This window comes from Littorina saxatilis, linkage group LG5 (genome assembly GCF_037325665.1).
Source record: "Littorina saxatilis isolate snail1 linkage group LG5, US_GU_Lsax_2.0, whole genome shotgun sequence".
NCBI classification, from domain to species: Eukaryota; Metazoa; Mollusca; class Gastropoda; order Littorinimorpha; family Littorinidae; genus Littorina; species Littorina saxatilis.
This window is the reverse complement of record NC_090249.1, coordinates 33,871,871-33,895,510: the sequence shown is the minus strand read 5'-3', so window position 1 is coordinate 33,895,510 and position 23,640 is coordinate 33,871,871. Positions and strand designations below refer to the sequence as shown.

The window sequence follows — 23,640 nt, the reverse complement described above, 5'->3', positions numbered from 1 at the left end:
TTTCTAGGCAGACTATTTAAAAGAGACTTCCAGTTCATTCACTTTTTGTCCACATTATTTGTTTGTCTGGAAGCATGGAGTGTGAGAAATGCCAAAAGAAATACAGTAGTCAGCCATCATTTGACAACCACAAATGTTCCTTTTGTTCTTCTTGTAAAAAGAGATTTTCAACATTTCAGCGCTTTCAAACTCACAAGTGTTTGTCTGCAAGTGTTTCACTTATGTCTGTCCCATTTTCTCCTGTTGATTTGCACTGGCAAATGCGTTTGTGCCAGCAGTTAGATGTATCTTTTCAGCAGATGTTTTTTTCAGCAACTTGCCAACCTACTGTTGGTGCACCACAAGTGGTGCTGTCCACAGGAGGTGATGGCAATTGCTTTTTTCGTTCCTTGAGTCGCTGTGTGACAGGTGCTGAAGATTCACATGCTGTGTTTAGGCAAGCTGTGTGTGACTTTATTGCATGTTCTGTGTACAGGAGTGATTTTGAAAGGTTTTTCTGGAATGGCGGGTCTGCAGAGGCGTATCTTTGGCAGTCTCGTATGAGAAACAATGGGGTGTGGGCCACAGAGGTGGAGATTTTTGCGGCAGCCTTTCTCCTGTCTACCAGGATCAGCGTGTACCGCATACTGCAGGGGAAAGGGGGCTGGCACATGCACGATCCAGCTGTCATATCCAAAAGGTTGCAAACGTGTGGCGAAGTGATTTACATCAATCACTTGAACAACAACCACTACGAAACCGTGCTGGACGTGCATGCTCCCTCTGCTGCCTGCGCTCCACCTCAGCGTCTGCAAGATATGCCTTGCAGGCCCGAGGAACTCCTTTTTGCCAAGGAATTGGAGAGGCAGATTGCTTTTCAAAACCAGCAAAAGAAAAAAAGGGACAGAGCAGAAAAGAAAAGAATGTACATTCAGAAAAAAAGGCAAGATGCTGATTTTAGAGGCAATGAAACAAGAAAAGAAAGGGAAGAAAAATCAAGAATGAGAGAGAGTCAGGCCTATCGTCAGAAAGAAGCACTGATTGAAAAGGAAGGGAAGGTAAAAAGAAGAATGAGTCAGGAATATCGTCAGAAAGAAGCTTTGAAGGAGAAGGAAGGGAAAGTCAGAAGAAGAATGAGTCGGGAATACCGTCAGAAAGAAGCTTTGAAGGAGAAGGAGGGGATAGTCAGAAGAAGAATGAGTGAGGAATACCGCCAGAAAGAATCTTTGAAGGAGAAGGAAGGGAAAGTCAGAAGAAGAATGAGTCAGGAATACCGCCAGAAAGAATCTTTAAAGGAGAAGGAAGGGAAGGTAAAAAGAAGAATGAGTCGGGAATACCGCCAGAAAGAATCTTTAAAGGAGAAGGAAGGGAAGGTAAAAAGAAGAATGAGTCGGGAATACCGCCAGAAAGAAGCTTTGAAGGAGAAGGAAGGAATAGTCAGAAGAAGAATGAGTCAGGAATACCGCCAGAAAGAATCTTTGAAGGAGAAGGAAGGGAAAGTCAGAAGAAGAATGAGTCAGGAATACCGCCAGAAAGAATCTTTAAAGGAGAAGGAAGGGAAGGTAAAAAGAAGAATGAGTCGGGAATACCGTCAGAAAGAAGCTTTGAAGGAGAAGGAAGGAATAGTCAGAAGAAGAATGAGTCAGGAATACCGCCAGAAAGAATCTTTGAAGGAGAAGGAAGGGAAAGTCAGAAGAAGAATGAGTCAGGAATATCGTCAGAAAGAATCTTTGAAGGGGAAGGAAGGGAAAGTGAAAAGAAGAATGAGTGAGGCTTACCGACAGCAGGAAAGATATAAAGAGCAAGACGGCATCAGGAAAAGGAGAGAAAATCAGATGTACAGGGAAAAGGAGTCACAAAAAGACAGAGAAAGAAAAGCAAAACGTAGAAATGATCCCTTTTATCAAAGAATGAATGCACTTAGGGCCAAAGAGTTGATGAGGAAAAAAAGGAAAACAAAGACATCAAGGTATGTTGTTCATGATGAAGAACATCTTCTCATTGAAACAAAAAAGAAATTTTATTCCTGCATTAACCATGGCCCTGTCTTTGTATGTACATGTTGTAATGGTATGTTCTACAAACACTCTGTGTCTGTCGCTCCAAGTCCAGCTCTGCTAGAACAAAAAGGCGTGAAAAAGCCACTTATTGAACTTTGTTTGAGAGGCACAAAAAGCTTTGCAGACACAGAGTGGTTGTGTTCAACTTGCCTGCGAAATATTCAAAACAACACCCTGCCTGATCTTGCTGTTTCCAATGGTCTGCAGTTCCCTGTCATTCCACCAGAGCTTCAAGGACTGACCACACTTGAAGAAAGGTGCGTCTGTCCTAGAATACCATTCATGCAGCTTCGTGAACTAGGCGTTGATCGCCAGTTTGGCATTCGAGGAAATGTAGTTAATGTGCCTGTTGATGTTTGTGCTACAGTGACGTCACTACCACGTCGCTTTGAGGACACTGAAACTGTTGCATTGAAACTTCAGCGGCGCATTCACTACAAGTCTTCCTATCATTTTGAAAATGTCAGGCCAAAAAAAATATTTGACGCTGCAAGATGGCTGACAGAGCATAGTGCCATGTACAAGGCAGAGGGTATACACATTGACAATTCTTGGTACAGGCCTGAATGGCAAGATTGTGAGTCAGTTCATTTTGTACCACAGCAACCAAAAGAAGGGATGGAAGATGTTTTTGTATCACAGCAGCCAAAAGAAGGTGTGGAAGATGTTTTTGTGTCTCAGCAGCCAAAAGAAGGTGTGGAAGATGGTTTTGTATCTCAGCATCCAAAAGAAGGTGCGGAAGATGGTTTTGTATCTCAGCATCCAAAAGAAGGTGTGGAAGATGTTTTTGTATCTCAGCAGCAAAAAGGTGTGGAAGATGTTTTTGTACCAGATCAGCAAAAAGAAGGGGTGGAAGATATTTTTATAGCACAGCAGCAAGAAGGGGTGCAAGCTGGAGATCTTACTTCAGAAAGTGTAGTGCACATGAAAACAAATAAAGAAATTGACCAGGAAGAAGATGAGGATAAAGACTGGGTTGAAGAAGGCCCTGAGGAAATACTTGGAAGGGGAAATAAAGATACCCTCCTTCATCCAAACGACTATACCGCCGATGGTCAAGCAGCCATGAAAATTGCACCAGGCGAGGGTCAGCATCCTCTTAGTATTTTTCTTGACAAGGACTGTGAAGAAATATCGTTCCCCTCTATATTCTGTGGTCAGCCCCGTGTTGAGAACAAACTGAGAATCAAACCTCTGACTTATAGCAAAATTTGCAAGGCAGAGCTCCGTAATGTGGACAGACGAGCTGCTAATGTCATTTCTAACATATTTTTTAAGTTAAAAAAACTGCAAATGCTACAGATCAGGGACCTGACACTGACTGCCCTGCGGAAAGTGAAAGGCTCTGAAACTCGTCACACAGCAGGTCAGCTGAAAGGAGAAGGGGTGATTGAAAACTTGTTACGACAAGACGAGGGCTATAGAATTTTAAAGACGCTGCGTTCCTCCCCGCCTTATTGGCAGGCACGAGAAAAAGACCTCTTTGCAATGATCAGGCAGCTGGGTGAGCCCACATTCTTTGCTACATTTTCTGCGGCCGAGACCCACTGGTTAGATCTTCTGAGAGTCATGTACAAACTACAGCATGATGAGGACAAAACAGATGATGAGCTGGAGAACCTGACCTGGCAGGAGAAATCAAAACTCATTCAGAAGGACCCAGTCACATGTGCTCGTCATTTCGACTACAGAATTCAAGTTCTCTTTAGCAAAGTCATCTTTGGTCCTCTTCAGCCTCTTGGTGAAGTAAAAGACTACTTTTATCGAGTTGAATATCAACAGCGCGGCTCCCCGCACATCCATTGTCTTTTCTGGGTGCACGGTGCTCCAGTTGCAGATACTGACAGTGATGAAGAGGTAGTTTCTTTCATCGACAAGCACATTACTTGCCAGAGACACAAAGAGGGACCATTGGCTGCAATGTCAAAACTGCATGAACATAAGCACTCAAAGAGCTGCAAAAAAGGAGGGAAACATCTGTGCAGATTTGGCTTTCCCCTCATACCAATGAAAGAAACACAGATTATGCGACCCCTCACACCTGATGAAGAGGAACTGCATAAGGAAGACTGCAAGGAACACTGGCAACGAATTCAAGACGAGGTTGGCAAACTCAAAACTGAAGACGTCTCCTTTGAAGAATTTTTGATTCGTTGTGGCATGACCCATGAGGAGTACATATTGGCAATCAGATTTGCCCTGAAACATACCAAAGTATTTCTTCAGCGCAGTCCATCAGACACGCGCATGAACAGCCGCAACGACTCTCTGGCGCAGATCTGGATGGCAAACACAGATGTCCAGTTCATTCTCGATGCCTACGCCTGTGCTGTCTATATTCTCACCTACATCAGCAAAAGCCAGAGGGGAATGAGTGACCTGCTGCGTTCTACATCAGATGAAGTGAAGCGTGGAAACCACAGTGTTAAAGAACAGGTACGCATTATCGCAAACAAATTTCTCAATCACTGCGAAATTTCTGCACAAGAAGCTGTGTACCTGCTCTTGCAGCTTCCAATGTGCCGATCCAGTCGGGATGTGATTTTCGTTAACACATCCCCACCTGAGGAACGAGTTGTGCTGTTGAAGAGCCTGAGCTCCCTTCAGGTGATGGACGATGATGACACTGAAGTGGCCTGCAAAGGCCTCATCGACCGTTACGCTGATAGGCCCAAAGAGCTTGAAAACGTCTGCTTGGCGGAATTTGCCACTTCTTTTGAAACGAAAAAATCAAACAATTATCAAAAGAAAGCTGAAGCGAAGAAAGAATTTGTTCCTGAAGGGGATGACGAAGAAGATGTCACAGATGAGATTTCTGGCAGAGACAACAGATCAGGCGAAACATATGAACTTAATGATGGCAAAGTTTTGTACAGACGCAGGAAGCCCAAAGTTCTACGTTCTGTCAGATACTCTGTTGAGAATGACTCTGAGAAACATCACAGGGAGCTGTTGATGCTCTATCTCCCTTGGAGAAACGAGACCACTGATCTCATCGCTTGCCATGGCTCTTACCGTGAGCACTATCAAGAAAAGAAAGAGCTTATCTTGAAAAACTCTGAACCCTTCATGAAGAGAGCTACAGAGGTTGACCAGGCAGTAGAGAAAGTGAAGCTGGAAGGAGAAAGACCAGAGACTTGGGACCAGGTCGCCCCACAAGCACAGGACCTAGAAGGTAGACAGGGGCAGTTCAACCAGGAGAGCGACACTCATGCTGCCTTCCACCCAAATGCAAAACATCACAAGCAGTATGATATTGGGATGGACCTGGGGTCCAAGGGCACCACAAATATAACCTCTGAAAGTCTTCTTAACAGAATTCCTGAAGAAGAGTACCATGCCTTGGTGCGTACCTTGAATGAAGAACAACAAGCATTTTTCAACCATGTACTTCATTTAGTCAAAGTGGGCCATGCTTTACCTTTCTACTATTTCTTGTCTGGAGGTGCTGGCGTAGGGAAAAGCAGGCTTGTTTCAGCTATTTATCATGCTCTTGTTCGTTTCCTGGGATCACATGCTGGTGAAAACCCTGACTCGACCCGAGTTCTGCTGTGTGCTCCCACTGGCAAAGCAGCCTACAACATAAGAGGTGTGACACTTCATACCGCCTTCATGATGCCAGCCAGTCAGAGCCTCTCTACCTACCAGAAATTGGACTTCAGTCGGCTCAACTCACTTCGATCCAGTCTGGCTGAACTAAAGATTGTCATTATTGACGAAGTGAGCATGGTGGGTGCAGGCATGTTTTCTTTCATTGACAACAGGCTCCGTGATCTGATGAAAGTGGACAGACCATTTGGTGGAGTTAGTGTCCTTGCTGTGGGGGACCTCTTCCAGCTAAGACCTGTGATGGACCGATGGGTTTTTGAGCCAAGTGTGGGCACATATGAAAATCTGGCTCCTGTGTTGTGGCAAGACTTGTTCCGGTTGTATGAGCTAAAAACTGTCATGCGACAGAGGGATGACAAGATCTTTGCAGAGGCGCTAAACAGAGTGCGAGAAGGAAAGCACATTGCAGAAGATGAAGAGCTGTTCAAGAGTCGTGTAGTCAAAAGCGTGGAGCCTGAGGTTCTTCACATCTTCCCCAGCAGACGCCTGGTAGAGCATCACAACAACCTGTCCCTGTGTCGGCTGCCATCCACTGACATAGCTGTAGTGTCAAGAGACTCTGTCATGGGGGATATAGATGGTTGCCTAAAAGAAGAACTCCTGTCAAAAGCACAGCAGCTGACCCCAGACAAGACCCAGAGCTTACTCCATACCCTCCACCTCAAAGTTGGTGCCAGATACATGGTAGTACACAATGTCGATCTTGGAGACGGTCTGATCAACGGGGCTTCTGGGACGCTGAAACAGGTTGGCCACACAGGTGGGGAGTGCTCTGACCAGGTGTCTGTTGTGTGGATTCTTTTTGACGACGAAAATGTTGGTGTGAAAGCTCGTTCAGACAACAGACACTTGTACTCTGCTATCTCAGACATTCAGAAGCAGTGGACTCCTGTGTTCCAGGCTGTGAAGCAGTTTAAGATAGGTCGGCGGGAAAATATTGCAATCCTTCGGAAGCAGTTTCCACTGACACTGTGTTCTGCAGTCACAATTCACAAAGCACAAGGATCAACGCTTGAAAAAGTAGCTGTCTCGTTTGAAGGCAGAACACAAGACCACCTTGTGTATGTGGCATTAAGCCGGGCAAAAACCCTCAGTGGCCTCCATCTCCTGAACTTTGATCCAAACAAGATAAAAGTTTCAGCACAAGTGAAAACTGAAATGGAACGACTGCGAAAAGAGCCGTTGGTTCCAGCCATACCAAACTTAGGTGAATGTGCATCATCATCTTTTGTCCTTGTGTTCCACAACACTCGCTCTCTTCACAGACACATTGGGGATCTGTACACAGAAAGAAACGTGCTTTCTGCACAAGTTCTCTTCTTGTTTGAAACATGGGAAGACAAAAAAGATGAAGTAGATCATTACTCTCTTCCAGGATTCAAAGTTCTTGCTAAGAACACTGCTCCTTCATCTTGTCACCGCCCACATGCTGGAAGCCTGGTCTACTTGAAGGAGACCGTAGACCCATGTCCCTCTGAAATCAGTCGCAACAAGAACATTGAGCTGACAAAAGTTGACTTCAGCAGTGTTGTTGAGGGGCTTGTAGTGGTAGGCATCTACAGTCCACCACATACCACAGCTGCAGATCTCCTGTCAGAATTGGAGTGTGTCATCCAAGAGAGTTTAGAGACACACAAGTTCATCTTGATTGGAGGAGATTTCAACGCTGATGCTTACAAACAGCTTCCCAAGCCATTGGACAGGCTTTGCAAAAGATTTGGCTTGCGTCAGCTCATTTCATGTGTGACAACGGATCATGGCTCTATGCTTGACCTTGTGTTTACAAACATGCCTCTGTCCTGCGTTTCTTCAGGTGTACTGGAATGCTGGTATTCAGATCACAAAATGTGCTGGGCTGCCATAGATCAGTCTTAAACTAGATAGTGCAATGAGTTTTGACACCTGAATAATCTGCTGCTTAAGTGGTACTTGTCACTTGAGAGTTTAGAGACACACAACTTTGTTTTGATTGGAAGAGATTACAGGACATATGCTCACTAACAGGCTGAAATACTAGAATTCAGATCACAAACCCTGTTCTTGGCTGTCAGGTATCACTCTTAAACTAGATCTACATGTACATGTAGTGTAATGACATTTTGAAAAAATGCTTCAAGAGTGTGTTACCTGTCATACTTGAGAGAGTTTACAGACATACAAGTAATTGTTCGTCTTTATTGTTTGTATATGGACATACATCTTCCATTAGTAGTGTTGTTGGAAACCTGGTTCTCTATTGGACATGTGTGCTGTATTGCTTTTTTTTTCTCCGTTTTGGGGACAAGGAGGGTCGAGACTTCCGAGTCTCACCTTGACTCCCCAAGGTTTTTTTTTTTTTTTTTTTTTTTTTCCATTTTGGGGACAAGGAGGGTCAAGACTTCCGAGTCTAACCTTGACTCCTCAAGTTTTTTGTTTTTTTCCATGTCGGGGACAAGGAGGGTTGAGACTTCCGAGTCTCACCTTGACTCCCCAAGGTTTTTTTTTTTTTTTTTTTTTTCCATTTTGGGGACAAGGAGGGTCAAGACTTCCGAGTCTAACCTTGACTCCTCAAGTTTTTTGTTTTTTTCCATGTCGGGGACAAGGAGGGTTGAGACTCGAGACTTCCGAGTCTCACCTTGACTCCTCAAGGGTTTTTTTTTTTTTTTTTTTTTTTTTTTTTTTTTTCCATTTTGGGGACAAGGAGGGTCGAGACTTCCGAGTCTCACCTTGACTCCTCAAGGTTTTTTTTGTTTTTTTGTTTTGTTTTTTTCCATTTTGGGGACAAGGAGGGTCGAGACTTCCGAGTCTCACCTTGACTCCTCAAGTTTGTTTTTTTCCATTTTGGGGACAAGGAGGGTTGAGACTTCCGAGTCTAACCTTGACTCCTCAATTTTTTATTTTTTTTTTTTTTTCCATTTCGGGGACAAGGTCAGGGTTGAGGCTTCCGAGGCTCACCTTGACTCCTCAAGTTTTTTTTTAGTCCCCCCCCCCCCCCCCCCCCCCATTTTGGGAACAAGGAGGGTCGAGACTTCCAAGTCTCACCTTGACTCCTCAAGGTTTTTTTTTCCATTTTGGGGACAAGGAGGGTCGAGACTTCCGAGTCTCACCTTGACTCCTCAAGTTTTTTTTGACTCCTCAAGGTTGTTGTTTTTTTTCCCCATTTTGGGGACAAGGTCAGGGTCTCACCTTCCGAGTCTCACCTTGACTCCTCAATTTTTTTTTTTTTTATTTTTGTTTTTTTTCCATTTTGGGGACAAGGTCAGGGTCGAGACTTCCGAGTCTCACCTTGACTCCGCAAGTTTTTTTTTTTTCTTTTTTTTTCTCCATTTTGGGGACAAGGTCAGGGTCGAGACTTCCGAGGCTCACCTTGACTCCTCAAGTTGTTTTTTTTCCATTTTGGGGACAAGGAGGGTGGAGACTGCTCACATGAAAAACTTTTTTTTAAAGTTAATAATGTTTAAGTATGTTGAATTTGCTCCTGTGGAAGTAAGAATTTAAGAAATGACTCACATACTGTCACACACAGCTTTGCCTTTCCATTTATTTGTAATGAACTGGATTTTTCTTCAGGTGTAAAGGCTGGTTGAATTAAATATCCCTGGTGGCTTTTTACGCCATTATGTGCGTGCTGTAATTTGATTGCTTACAGAATGTCAGCCCTTTTTGGCCTGGTTGCCCCAATCGGGAGGGCAGGTGTAACTGGAATTGCTTCTTTTTTTTTCTTTTTTTTTGTTCTGTCATTCTGTGTGTGTGTGTGTATGTGTGTGTGTTTGTCCAGTTTTTACACTTTCAGCTTAAGTTGATCTAAGGGAAGGTAACAACTATTACTCTGTAGCCCATCAGTATGTATGTGGGTGGGTGGGTGTGGAGGGGGGGGGTGCATCTGGCCCACTCATCGGTCATCGCTTGTCTTTTATTATGCTGTGTTGATTTAGTAGAGAACTGTTCCCTGCGTGCAAGGTGAAAAGTGTCAGTTAATTAGCTTCAAGTGGTCACATCAGCTCATTGTGTTAACAATATGGTTGGTAGCAAAGCTGGTCACAGAAATAACTTTTGAAAAATTATCAGGAGTAATGTTTTTTCAGTATTTGGATGTCTGTTTTGTTGTTTGAAGTTGTAACAGTTTTTACTTGTTTCAGGCCAGGGTTGACCTGTCAATTTCAGAGTTGTTTCTGAAGATGTGTGATTTATGATCTGAATTGTTCATCTTATGCCTTTTCTTTGTGATATATCTGAGTTGATTCCCCTCACTGGCAAGGTTTTGAATTTCATCAGTTGTATCCTTAAGTGTGGGCCTACCTGTGTTATTGAATCCTCGAAAATGTATGTTTTCTGGTTTTGGAAAAAAACAAACATTTTCGACAAAACTGAGCTGTCTAAGAGTAACAAATGTTAGTGTGTCTACTGTTAATATGATTGCTTCGAAAAAAAATTAATGATGCTAGTTTATGTGAATTAAGTTATTGATGGGGTTTGTTTATGTGAGATTAATGAGAGTATTTTTAATGCCAAGGTAAATATTTTGTTGCTCGATCCATGCAATCTCATTCTTCAGGTATGCATTGTGTTGTGAATAGCAATTTCTTCCTGTCCATCTGATGCCTCATATAATATTCAGAACTGCGAAAGTGACTCGATCGAGCGTTTGCTCTTCTTAGACTTTTGATGTATGGCATGAATGTTGGAATGGTTGAGTGTTACGAATGTGAATCTAAAAGTATGATGCGTTTATTTGAAGATTTTGATGTGTGTGCTGATATTTGGCTAAAACTGTTAAGATGAGAATTCCTGTCAAAACATACTCTCAAAAATAAACATGCTTTCATACACTGCTATCCCTTTGTGACACATACTTACACATCAACACACACGCACACACACGCACACTTGATCATGATGTGCTTGTTACACTGCCTGGAGTACATGAGTTATTTTGACTTGTGTGTCTGTACTGTTCAGAACAAAATGTTGATGAATAAAGCAAGAAAAAAACACTTCACAAGTTGAGTACACTGTGTTAGTGATTTGTTGTGGTGATGACTGGGTGATGCTGTAACATAGAGTTAGTCACTAATTACAGGATGTGTAAGGTAAAAACAAACAAATATGTCTTCACTGTAAGCGTAAATGAATAATCAGTTTCTTTTGCATACAAGCCTAATTGTTAAATGTTTTCTTTTTTCCCTCATTTTTTGAGTCACTTGAGAAAATGTGACTCTATGTAATCGGTCAGTGTTAGTCTGTCCGGCCGGACACCACCTTAACGTTGGACTTTTCTCGGAAACTATCAAAGCGATCGGGCTCATATTTTGTTTAGTCGTGACCTCCAATGACCTCTACACTTTAATGATGGTTTCGTTGACCTTTGACCTTTTTCAAGGTCACAGGTCAGCGTCAAAGGAAAAATTAGACATTTTATATCTTTGACAAAGTTCATCGGATGTGATTGAAACTTTGTAGGATTATTCTTTACATCAAAGTATTTACATCTGTAGCCTTTTACGAACGTTATCAGAAAAACAAGGGAGATAACTAGCCTTTTCTGTTCGGCAACACACAACTTAACGTTGGGCTTTTCTCGGAAACTATAAAAGTGACCGGGCTCAAATTTTATGTGAACGTGACTCATTGTGTTGTGAATAGCAATTTCTTCCTGTCCATCTGATGCCTCATATAATATTCAGAACTGCGAAAGTGACTCGATCGAGCGTTTGCTCTTCTTGTGTTTATTGTAACTGTTCACTGCTGAAATTGTCTCTCTCCGTTTTCACGGAGTTCGTTTTGTTTTCACAATGGCGGACAAGAGCAGTTGCTCACTCAGACAAGTTCTGTCCTTTCTCCGCCAAGCAGTTCGTACTGTTGTTTAAGCTTAAGTCTAGTGACTTATCTGTAACAGATTCTTCTTGTTCATAGCTTGTGCCGCCATTTGCATTTTGGTAAATTGTGTTGTAAACTTGGTGTCTCCGTCTTCACGGAGTTGTGGTTTTCAACATGGCGGACAAGAGCTGTAGACAGGTTTCACAGTCTTCAGAGTCGGGTATGTCCCTGACTTTGATATTAAATAAAATGTTTCGTTTTGTTTAGTCGTGAATTTTCACTGGTCTGTGTCGAATGTCTTCGGAATTTACATATGAAAAATAAACTTTGATCGAATTTAAGTCAAGTTTGTATTCCCCACCAGCGAAAAAGGTAGGTCGGTCGTGAGAAATGAGACAGACACGATTTCCCTTTTTAGCCACATTGCAATAGACAAAGGCACCAGTACAAAAACACACAAAGAAATCCAGTGAAAAGTACATTAGAAACCAAAGAACAGAGATAGATGAACACACTTAGTTAAAAAAAACCAATGAATGTGTTTATGTTTAGTCGATACAATCGCATGTGAAGTAAACGGTCTTTTTTCTAAATGTGTCTGTCTCAAAAACGTTAATTACAAATCTGTTCAGTTGGAATGGCTGTTAAAAGGTTTGGACGTAACATGCTTTTAATAAGTAGCAATTTCCATCAAATCACGACATGAAAGGGTTTTGAAAGGCTAACTACGGCTTATTCTACTTGCGCTTGGTCATTTTGTCACTCGGGCAAGGTGTCTGTCTCATTTTTTCTCACGACCGCCCTGCAGACAAATCGTCTGCTATAACCGCCATACACAGCAAATTGTCATGATGCAACCAATTTTACACTTCCTATCCGTTGTCAGGCAGATAATCAACTGGCTGACTAAAGAATTTTTCGGCATGTGTTTATTTCAGAGCACGTTATTTACTGTCTAGTAACTCGGGCAAGGTGTCTGTCTCATTTTTTCTCACGACCGCCCTGCAGACAAATCGTCTGCTATAACCGCCATACACAGCAAATTGTCATGATGCAACCAATTTTACACTTCCTATCCGTTGTCAGGCAGATGATCAACTGGCTGACTAAAGAATTTTTCGGCATGTGTTTATTTCAGAGCACGTTATTTACTGTCTAGTCACTCGGGCAAGGTGTCTGTCTCATTTTTTTCTCACGACCGTCCTGAAGACAAATCGTCTGCTATGACCGCCATACACAGCAAATTGCCATGATGCGACCAATTTTATACTTCCTATCCGTTGTCAGGCAGATGATCAACTGGCTGACTAAAGAATTTTTCGGCATGTGTTTATTTCAGAGCACGTTATTTACTGTCTGTCTCTGAAAACCTTGAATTCTCACGACCGCCCGGCACTATTGACGGTCATTTCTTACCAAATGTTAAGCAGATTCATTTGTAAGATAACAACATTCAGTGACTGTGTCTGATCAATGCCAGTGGTTTTTTCAATCCTTGAATGCACTGCATTGTGAATGTTGTGGTCAAGTGAGAGTTTTATAGACATCGCCGTACGTTTTTCAACACTTTGATGACGTCAGACAGCAGATTGAAAACGTTCCAACTTGGAAAGAGAGCCAGTCACGATCATATAATCGTAGGGAATCAATAGTTGCTTTGTTTATTAACTTTCAAGTGCTTTTAAAAGTTTGATTTTTGTCATTGTTATTGTTGCATATGTGCGTGCGTACGTACGCCTGTCAGTGTGGAAGAGTGTAGGGTAAGTGTATCCAATTCCGACCGACTTCGGGGATACCTAAATCCGACCGATTTTCCAAGTCACTAATGATGAGGTTCACACGTCATCCCAACAGAAAGAATGCCATTCATACAAGGGCCATTCATGAACGGTTGATGACGCGACGTCACGAACCAATCGTTTCGTCACGAGAGTTAATTGCGTCATCTGCACCGCGGCGCGAAATGTGCCTTCGCCATACGTTTTTTGCAAAGGGTGAGATAATTTGATGAACAGAGTTGTGTTTCTTTTACATGGATGTTAATAAGTGTTTTTGGAAGAATAATGTTATGGTTCTGACTAAATCTCATTGTACTTTTTAATCGAAAAGGGGAAAATCTTATCGGTCGTGATTAGATACCCAGTTTTTGAGAGAGTATTTAAATCCGACAACAACGCAGATAATACAAAACGCTGCACAAAATCCCAGTAAAACCATTCATTGTTTACGTTTATGACTTGAAAAAAGCATATGAACAAGGAAACATATCAGATGATGTATTATCTAGCTGTGTGTGTGTGTGTGTGTGTGCGTGCGGCCGAGCGTTGCGCGCACGTGTTTGTTTGTGTGTGTGTGTGTGTGTGTGTGTGTGTGTGTGTGTGCGTGCGTGCGTGCGTGTGTGTGTGTGTGTGTGTAAGCGTGCGCGCGAGCGTTGTGCGCACGTGTTCGTTTGTGTTAGCTTATGTGTGTGTGTGTGTGTGTGTGTGTGTGTGTGTGTGTGTGTGAGTGTTGATGCGTGAGTGTTGATGCGTGCGTACTTGCATGTGTGCGTGCGAGAGGGGTTTGGTATTCTTATGTGTGCAGAGTAGTTGTTGTAGAAAATGCAAGACATTAAGGTTCAGTCTGTAGTGGATATACTGGGACAGCGTCCATGTACTATGCCACAGTTCAGTCTGTAGTGGATATACTGGGACTGCGTCCAGGTACTATGCCACAGTTCAGTCAGTAGTGGATATACTAGGACTGCGTTAAGGTACTCTGCCACAGTCTTTGATGACGTCATTTCCGTTTTTGTGATAGTTGAGGCGGACCTGTTAAGTAATCTTTGATTAAGTCGGGACTTTGATATTGCATTTGAGCCAGGTAGCTTGAAAATAAGTGAATTAGTTCGCTCATTAAAATTGTCATCAAAAACGAATATTTCATTACAGATTCAAACACTACTGCATTGTACTTCTTATCTTCTCCTGATTTAAAATATATACATATGTTATGTTTACTTTAAAAACGCGTTCAGAATTAAAGAAAACAGGTTGAGTATGCTTCGCGGAGATGAGTGCATGTACCGTGACGGTTTTCGGGTATGGTTAGCCGAGACTATCTGAATTTAGTCTCGCCGATCGGACTGTTTTTTTTTTAGTTTATCCTTCAATTTGATGCCTATAGATTGACTACATGTTTTTATATCGCTTTACGCGACTTGTTTTACATTTCGTCAAGTTATGAAATATATTATAAAATTTGGTACATAACATTCTAAAAATTGCAAATAACAATAACACTTTTGATTACAGATTCAAAAGTTATTGCATTGTATCCTTTGGATTTCCTGGATCCCAATGTATAAACAGATATGTCATGCTTAGTGTGAAAATCTGCTCAAATGAGAAAAATCGCCCGTTTTGTTCATATGCTTCGCGGAGGCAACCCGTCTCGGTCTTCTGGTTTCGGCTAGCCAAATCTCACTAGCATTGTTAATGACTCGTCCCTGATTCCAATGTTGATCTTTTAGTTTCAAACCAACTTAATGTTTTATTATCGCTTCACATGACTTGTTCTGTATATTTTTTTCACTGTCATGATGTCACCATTTAGAGGGTAGGGTTACATTTTCAGGTATTTATTCCCCAAGAATATGCAAAAAAAATTCCAAACTCGTTTTTTTCTATTGGTCAATGATTCTACTTTTTTTTTTAAAGTGAGAAATGGAGTGCAATTAACATTGTTACTTTTGAAGGTATGCTCATGACGTGCATCACAGCGAAATAGCAGTTCAGAAGAACGGAATTCCCATAATTAGTCCTTATTTGCTGCTTTTTTCACTGAGCTCGGAAATGATATTTTGCTTGCACTGTTATTGCTTAATTTATTAAAGCCTCTGGACAATATTCTTTGAATAAATCGTTACCCAATTCTGTTTACGTCTATCCCTTTGTTTGATAGAGTACTGTAACAAGCTATCACATTATGTCGACAAGAATGCGTCTCCATACAAGTTTTTGTCTTGATTCCATCCAGGAGGATGTAAGGCTTTAATAAAAACACTATTTCAAAGATCTCTGTCAAGATTGATTTTGTTGAAAAAAAAGGAAGTCTGTGATTGAAGATTGTGAAACCTGCCTGTAGCGCTGCCAGGCAGGCGACATTCGTTTTCCTGCTGAGCAGTTCGTCTTTCTTTTTATGCTTAAGCCGAAGTGAATTATCTGTAAGAGATCTTCTTTTTAGCTAGGCTAAGAATTCACACTCTAATTAAGGATTCTCTTGCTTTTTAACTGGTCGGGAAGTTTTTCGACCAGGTTAGCATAGAATCGTTACGGGTCGTTTTTGACCCTTTATTGTGTTATCGCCTACTTTGTCTCCTGTTCAGAAGGTCAAGAAGTCTTGGCGTCTCTTTCCTTGGTTTCGAGCTTCAAGAACAGATGCAGGAGATGTTGACCTTTGAAGAGGGGTGGCTTGTTCCGCCTTTGCGGCGTTTCCACCCGGAGTCGGCGACTCTGCCTCGATGTCGAGGATTCGGCTGTCAGCTACCGTGACCTCTGCTGATTGACTTTCCCTCAACCGTCGGGTTCTGCCGACGAGGTACGTGTTTTGGGAAGTTCGCTGCTTACCGCACCCTCAGAAAGTGTAGTTCGCCTCGATGGTTACCCTACCTGTCTCGTTGGGCTTGGTGTGACCGGCTCTTCGTGTATAGGATCGTCTGCCTTGGCATCTGCTCACGCGGGTGCATCGGCAAGGGGGTTTCCGGCCACGTCTGGTTCGCCTTCGGGCGTTCCGGTTAATAGTGGCACTTTCCGTTCGCTGTCATCAACTTCCGGCGTCAACCCTGTCGGGTTTCCGGTTGTTGGTGGCAACGGCAATCCGTTCCTCACTTCCGCTTCCGCTTGTTCGGTTCGGATGGTGGGGGACTTAACGTGTCGGCTTCCGGGCATAGCACTTCAGTGTTTCCGGTTGTTCACACATCGGGATTGCCGGCTACCTCCGGTCCCGCTTCTCCGGTTCCGGGGTACGGTAGCATCCATTCCTTACCGGTTCCTCACAGTGCGGCTGCACGAGGTTCCGGTACTGGGGGACCATCATTTCTGGTGTGACGTTTTCATCTTTCGCCGTGTTGGTATTTCGATTCTCGGCCTCGTTGATCTAGTATAAACTCTACACTGAACAAAAAAACACACTTCGATAGTACTGATGAGCGACCTTGTGTAAGTTACATTCATGGGGCCAAATTTGTCCGACCAATTTTTTGAGTCACTTGAGAAAAAGTGACTCTATGTAATCGGTCAGTGTTAGTCTGTCCGGCCGGACAAATTTTATGTGAACGTGACTCATTGTGTTGTGAATAGCAATTTCTTCCTGTCCATCTGATGCCTCATATAATATTCAGAACTGCGAAAGTGACTCGATCGAGCGTTTGCTCTTCTTGTTATTGTACCATGTTCAATTGAATAAACCTTGTTTAAACCAACACTATGAGTGAAAAAAAAGTGTCAACGAAACATATATATTTTCCCCTCCTTTTTTCAGATTGGGCCAGAGCATAGGCCGTCATCCATGGCGCTATATCGTCGGCTGCCTGGTGGTGGTGGCTCTTTGCTGTCTGGGTCTTCTACGGTTCTCGGAGGTGACTGACCCAGACAAACTGTGGGTCCCTGACAACGCCGAGATCCTGACCCAGAAGGCCTGGATCGAGAAGAACTTCCCCTCCACCACCAGGGTGGGCTTCGTCATGGGGGTCTCAAGCAACGTGCTCACACCGACGGGTCTTGGAGCGGTGAGTGGGGGAAGGAGTGCATATCAGTGGGGGATGGGAGGCAGTGATAGCGTAATGGGTGGGGATGAGGAAGTTAAATTGATTGTGTGTGTGTGTGTGTGTGTGTGTGTGTGTGTGTGTGTGTGTGTGTGTGTGTGTGTGTGTTTCTGTTTTGGATGCTTAATGCCTGTCTGTAGCCATGCAACAAAGTGGTTGTTTGTGTTTGTCCACAGCTGCTGGACATGTACCAAGAGATCACCACCAGAAACGCTTCAGGCATTAACATCGTGGACGTGTGCACAAAGTGAGTACTGGATTCTGCCTTGCAACATCTTACAAATGCATTCTTATCTGTGATTTATTTTCTGTTCGACTTTGCAGTTACGCATACTTTGCGTTACACATGATACTGGCACATTTCAGGGCACATGGTATTTCCGTTGTCCTTTTCCTAATTCCTACCCCTTTTCCAGCGCAAGTTCTCTTGAAGAATTTTACCTTGCAAGATACATGTCTATGCTAAACGCCTGATGAAGAGATATTTTTTTTCTGAATGTTCCTTAATTAAATGTTTTACGTATTCGTTTTTGCAGAGCTGGTCCCAACTGCATCGTGCAAAGTGTTCTGGAGCTGTGGAAATACGACAACACCACCATCCGCGCTCTGTCGCAAAGTGACATTATCTCCCAGGTCAACAGTATCACCACCAGGTCAGGAAGACTTCTATTTAAAGATGCCGTGCAAGTCGCAACATTACCGAGATTTAAGAAACAGCACGTTTCGTTTTGCAGCTCGTTTCGTTTGGTGAATGAGTCACCCCGCGAAACGGAACGTGTAACGAGACGGCATAGGCCGCAGACAAGATTTAGATGTATTCACGTTTCGTTTCGGAATGAAAGGCCGGGCATGGCAGGATATGATCCGCTGACTGGGCATGGCATAATTTCAACTCCACGAGTCAATAAAGGATTGACATACTCGCATTGCACGCACAAGAGCTTCACATTTTTCAATTCATGCACCTGATCACATACGAAGCCAGAATAAAAATTCGATGCGATGACCTACTTCTGCTTCGCCATTTGCTTTCTCACCATGAAGTTGGATAAATGTACCAGGATCAGCACCCTTCAAAATATTTCAGTTCACAACAGTTGTCTACCTCCAATGAACACATTCTCAGCGCTGAAAGACTGTGAAAGGGTTGATGAATCTAGCAATGCATAAAATGGCCAACAAATAAAACTGTTAGTGTGCAAAAATACTCACAAAAGTTGACGAAATATTGTTCGTTTTTTGGGGGTGGAAAACGTGACTGCGTTTTGACGTTCCACGTTCCGTTTCAGTTGACCTTCACCTTTCCAGCGAGAGACCCCCGAAATAATGACGTTTACCACAACTTCAAAACGAAACGTCCCAACGTTTCGTTTCTTAAATCTCCGTATTAATTGATGAAGCATCGATTTGTCTTTTTGTCGCAGATTACGATAGAAACAGTCAATAGAGGTGACCCAATGTTCTATTTTTAACTCACGTTGGGAATCCTTTCTTTGTTTAGTGGGGCACTTACGGGGGTCGAGACTACTAGGATAAGACCATCCCTCCACTTGGTCATATACCAAAAATAAACAGCATGGCTGCTCTCTGTGAACAGTGGTATTCTTTAAAAGATTTTTTGTCGTAAAAGGCACTCGTGGTGTCTTTTTCGGAAATAATTAAAAAAAAATTACAACACACCACAGCAAGCTGTCAGAATGTGGATTTTTGGTATGTGAGCAAGTAGAGGGATGGTATTATACCATGTCAAAGCCTGACCAGATCTGACGGTGAGGCGAACCGTTTTCACGAGGTCAAGTTATCCTTTTAGGATTAGAAAAAAGCGACCGTGCACGTAAAAGTAACACTCGCAAACATTCCAAGTGAAACAAATTCAGGTTTTACCGTAACATGTAAGTGTTCCAAAATGTCATCAAAATGAAGGAATTTAGCAGCTTTCATTTGTCGAAAGACTGTAAAGATACTGTCCGACCTGTGAATGAGATTAGCAACAAGAAGAAGAAGAAGCCCTTCAGTCTAAGATTATCTGTTCATGTCTTCTCATTTGTACTTTTGTTTTTTAGTCCGTTGTACTTTACCACCATAAACCTTGCTACGCTCCTGGGCCAAAGAACTTACGACAGCAATGGTAAAGTCACCGCTGCTTCCGCTGCCCTTATGACGTTTCTGCTGCAAGGATCTGATGACGTAAGTTTGCTGATTGTGTGCTGGTGGAGTGTGTGTGTGTGTGTGTGTGTGTGTGTGTGTGTGTGTGTGTGTGTGTGTGTGTGTGTGTGTGTGTGTGTGTCTCTCTCTCTCTCTCTCTCTCTCTCTCTCTCTCTCTCTCTCTCTCTCTCTCTCTCTCTCTCTCTCTCTCTCAGTTTGGAATTCACTTCCATCATCCTTTAAGCACTTAAAGTCATTAAAAAGTTTTTTATAAAATGTGTTGAAAACCACTTAATATCTGAGTAGTTTTCCGACCTCCTTTTGTTGTTAACTTTTTAATGTTTAATTTTTTTATTTTATCATTGTGTGTCTGTGCGTCCCAAGGACAGATTGTAAGAAAAGGCGTAGCCTTAAATCTTATTCCTTGTTAAATAAAGTTCAATTCAATTCTCTCTCTCTCTCTCCCTCTCCCTCTCTCTCTCCCTCTCTCCCTCTCTCTCTCCCTCTCTCTCTCTCTCTCTCTCTCTCTCTCTCCTTCTCCATCTCTCGCTCTCTCTCTCTCTCTCTCTCTCTCTCTCTCTCTCTCTCTCTCTCTCTCTCTCTCTCTCTCTCTCTCTCTCTCTCTCTCTCTCTCTCTCTGTTGGCCTAGTGGTAAGGCGTCCGCTCCGTGATCGGGAGGTCGTGGGTTCGAACCCCGGCCAGGTCATACCTAAGACTTTAAAATTGGCAATCTAGTGGCTGCTCCGCCTGGCGTCTGGCATTATGGGGTTAGTGCTAGGACTGGTTGGTCCGGTGTCAGAATAAGGTGACTGGGTGAGACATGAAGCCTGTGCTGCGACTTCTGTCTTGTGTGTGGCGCACGTTAAATGACAAAGCAGCACCGCCCTGATATGGCCCTTCGTGGTCGGCTGGGCGTTAAGCAAACAAACAAACAAACTCTCTCTCTCTCTCTATCTTTGAGTGTTTCTGGAAGTGCTTTCTTTGTTTGTTTTGCAGCTGTATGATCATGAAATGAGAATCAACTGTTTTCTTTTTCTCCTGTCCCTGCTCCTCCCCTATGGCAATCCGAATGGTGCAAAAGTCCCTTTTAGCTCTTGATGTCTAAATAACACATTATTTAGCTAAATAACGCGTTATTTAGCTAAACAATGCTTTATTTAGCTATATCATGCATTATTTAGCTAAATAATGCATTGTTTAAATTAAACAATGCATTATTTACAGATACAGAAAAAAGAGAGCCCAGAGCACTAAATAATGCATTGTTTAGCATAAATAAGAGATTGTGTTTGTAAATAACTCATTATTTATAAATAATTACGCGTTTTCTCTAAACAATATATTATATGTAAATAAAGTGTTATTTAAATAAATAAAATATTATTTAAATAAATAAAATATTATTTATCTAAATAAAATATTATTTAGATAAATAAAATATTATATGTAAATAAAATATTATTTATCTAAATAAAATATTATTTATCTAAATAAAATATTATTTAGATAAATAATTTATTATTTAGATAAATAATTTATTATTTAGATAAATAATTTATTATTTAGATAAATAATTTATTATTTACTGTTTTTGCCTTGAAATAGTATTATTACACTAAATAATGCTTTATATAGCTATATAATAGGTTTCCGCTATATAATTCATGATTTGGTAAATAATACATTATATACCGTAAATAAAATATTATATACCGTAAACAATTCATTGTTTAGCGCATCGCGAAGCCGTTTTTTCTCTTGTTGTTTTTTCCACGTGTTTCCGTGGATCCACGAGAGCTCTGTTGATTCTCAAACTGACCAATCAGACAACTAGCATCTGTACACTAATTAAAGTCCCATTGTTGAGTGTGACGAAAACTCGTGGTGACGATTTTAAAACATGTTGGGTCACGCATGGTCCAATCTTACATGGTCCAATCTTACATGGTCCAACCTTACATGGTCCAACCTTACATGGTCCAACCTTACATGGTCCAATCTTACATGGTCCAACCTTACATGGTCCAACCTTACATGGTCCAATCTTACATGGTCCAATCTTACATGGTCCAACCTTACATGGTTCAACCTTACATGGTCCAATCTTACATGGTCCAATCTTGCATGGTCCAATCTTACATGGTCCAATCTTACATGGTCCAACCTTACATGGTCCAACCTTACATTGTCCAATCTTACATGGTCCAACCTTACATGGTCCAACCTTACATGGTCCAATCTTACATGGTCCAATCTTGCATGGTCCAATCTTGCATGGTCCAACCTTACATGGTCCAATCTTACATGGTCCAACCTTACATGGTCCAACCTTACATGGTCCAATCTTACATGGTCCAATCTTACATGGTCCAACCTTACATGGTTCAACCTTACATGGTCCAATCTTACATGGTCCAATCTTGCATGGTCCAATCTTACATGGTCCAACCTTGCATGGTCCAACCTTGCATGGTCCAATCTTACATGGTCCAACCTTACATGGTCCAACCTTACATGGTCCAATCTTACATGGTCCAACCTTACATGGTCCAACCTTACATGGTCCAATCTTACATGGTCCAATCTTGCATGGACCAATCTTGCATGGTCCAACCTTGCATGGTCCAATCTTACATGGTCCAACCTTACATGGTCCAACCTTACATGGTCCAATCTTACATGGTCCAATCTTGCATGGACCAATCTTGCATGGTCCAACCTTGCATGGTCCAATCTTACATGGTCCAACCTTACATGGTCCAACCTTACATGGTCCAACCTTACATGGTCCAATCTTGCATGGTCCAATCTTACATGGTCCAACCTTGCATGGTCCAACCTTGCATGGTCCAATCTTACATGGTCCAATCTTACATGGTCCAACCTTACATGGTCCAATCTTACATGGTCCAACCTTACATGAACCAACCTTGCATGGTCCAATCTTACATGGTCCAATCTTACATGGTCCAACCTTACATGGTCCAACCTTACATGGTCCAACCTTACATGGTCCAATCTTACATGGTCCAACCTTACATGGTCCAACCTTACATGGTCCAATCTTGCATGGTCCAATCTTGCATGGTCCAACCTTACATGGTCCAACCTTGCATGGTCCAACCTTACATGGTCCAACCTTACATGGTCCAACCTTACATGGTCCAACCTTACATGGTCCAACCTTACATGGTCCAATCTTACATGGTCCAATCTTACATGGTCCAACCTTACATGGTTCAACCTTACATGGTCCAATCTTACATGGTCCAATCTTGCATGGTCCAATCTTACATGGTCCAACCTTGCATGGTCCAACCTTGCATGGTCCAATCTTACATGGTCCAACCTTACATGGTCCAACCTTACATGGTCCAACCTTACATGGTCCAATCTTACATGGTCCAACCTTACATGGTCCAACCTTACATGGTCCAATCTTGCATGGTCCAATCTTGCATGGTCCAACCTTGCATGGTCCAATCTTACATGGTCCAACCTTACATGGTCCAACCTTACATGGTCCAATCTTACATGGTCCAACCTTACATGGTCCAACCTTGCATGGTCCAATCTTACATGGTCCAATAATATATATGGACCATGTAAGATTGGACCATGTAAGGTTGGACCATGTAAGATTGGACCATGTAAGGTTGGACCATGCACGATTGGACCATGTAAGGTTGGACCATGTAAGATTGGACCATGCAAGGTTGGACCATGTAAGGTTGGACCATGTAAGATTGGACCATGCAGGGTTGGACCATGCAAGGTTGGACCATGTAAGATTGGACCATGCAAGATTGGACCATGTAAGATTGGACCATGTAAGGTTGAACCATGTAAGGTTGGACCATGTAAGATTTGACCATGTAAGATTGGACCATGTAAGGTTGGACCATGTAAGGTTGGACCATGTAAGATTGGACCATGTAAGGTTGGACCATGTAAGGTTGGACCATGTAAGATTGGACCATGTAAGGTTGGACCATGTAAGGTTGGACCATGCAAGGTTGGACCATGTAAGATTGGACCATGCAAGATTGGACCATGCAAGATTGGACCATGTAAGATTGGACCATGTAAGGTTGGACCATGTAAGGTTGGACCATGTAAGATTGGACCATGTAAGGTTGGACCATGTAAGGTTGGACCATGTAAGGTTGGACCATGTAAGATTGGACCATGCAAGGTTGGACCATGTAAGGTTGGACCATGTAAGATTGGACCATGTAAGGTTGGACC

General features: G+C 42.5%; 2 protein-coding genes across 3 annotated transcripts in view; both read left to right on the top strand.

Moving 5' to 3' along the window:
- LOC138966941 (patched domain-containing protein 3-like) overlaps nt 1–23,640 on the top strand; it is a 50,892-nt gene that overhangs the window by 8,485 nt on the left and 18,767 nt on the right. For both annotated transcript variants that reach the window (XM_070339349.1, XM_070339348.1), the window contains exons 3-6: nt 16,965–17,211; nt 17,424–17,494; nt 17,784–17,900; nt 19,311–19,434. In XM_070339349.1, the coding sequence (XP_070195450.1) occupies nt 16,965–17,211; nt 17,424–17,494; nt 17,784–17,900; nt 19,311–19,434 (559 nt within the window). The remainder of the gene's footprint in view (nt 1–16,964; nt 17,212–17,423; nt 17,495–17,783; nt 17,901–19,310; nt 19,435–23,640) is intronic.
- LOC138965941 (uncharacterized) lies at nt 244–9,777 on the top strand. The gene is made up of 3 exons (XM_070338023.1): nt 244–6,570; nt 7,024–7,374; nt 9,767–9,777. Exons 1-3 carry the CDS (start codon nt 261–263, stop codon nt 9,775–9,777), a joined length of 6,672 nt encoding a protein of 2,223 aa, XP_070194124.1. The 5' UTR covers nt 244–260.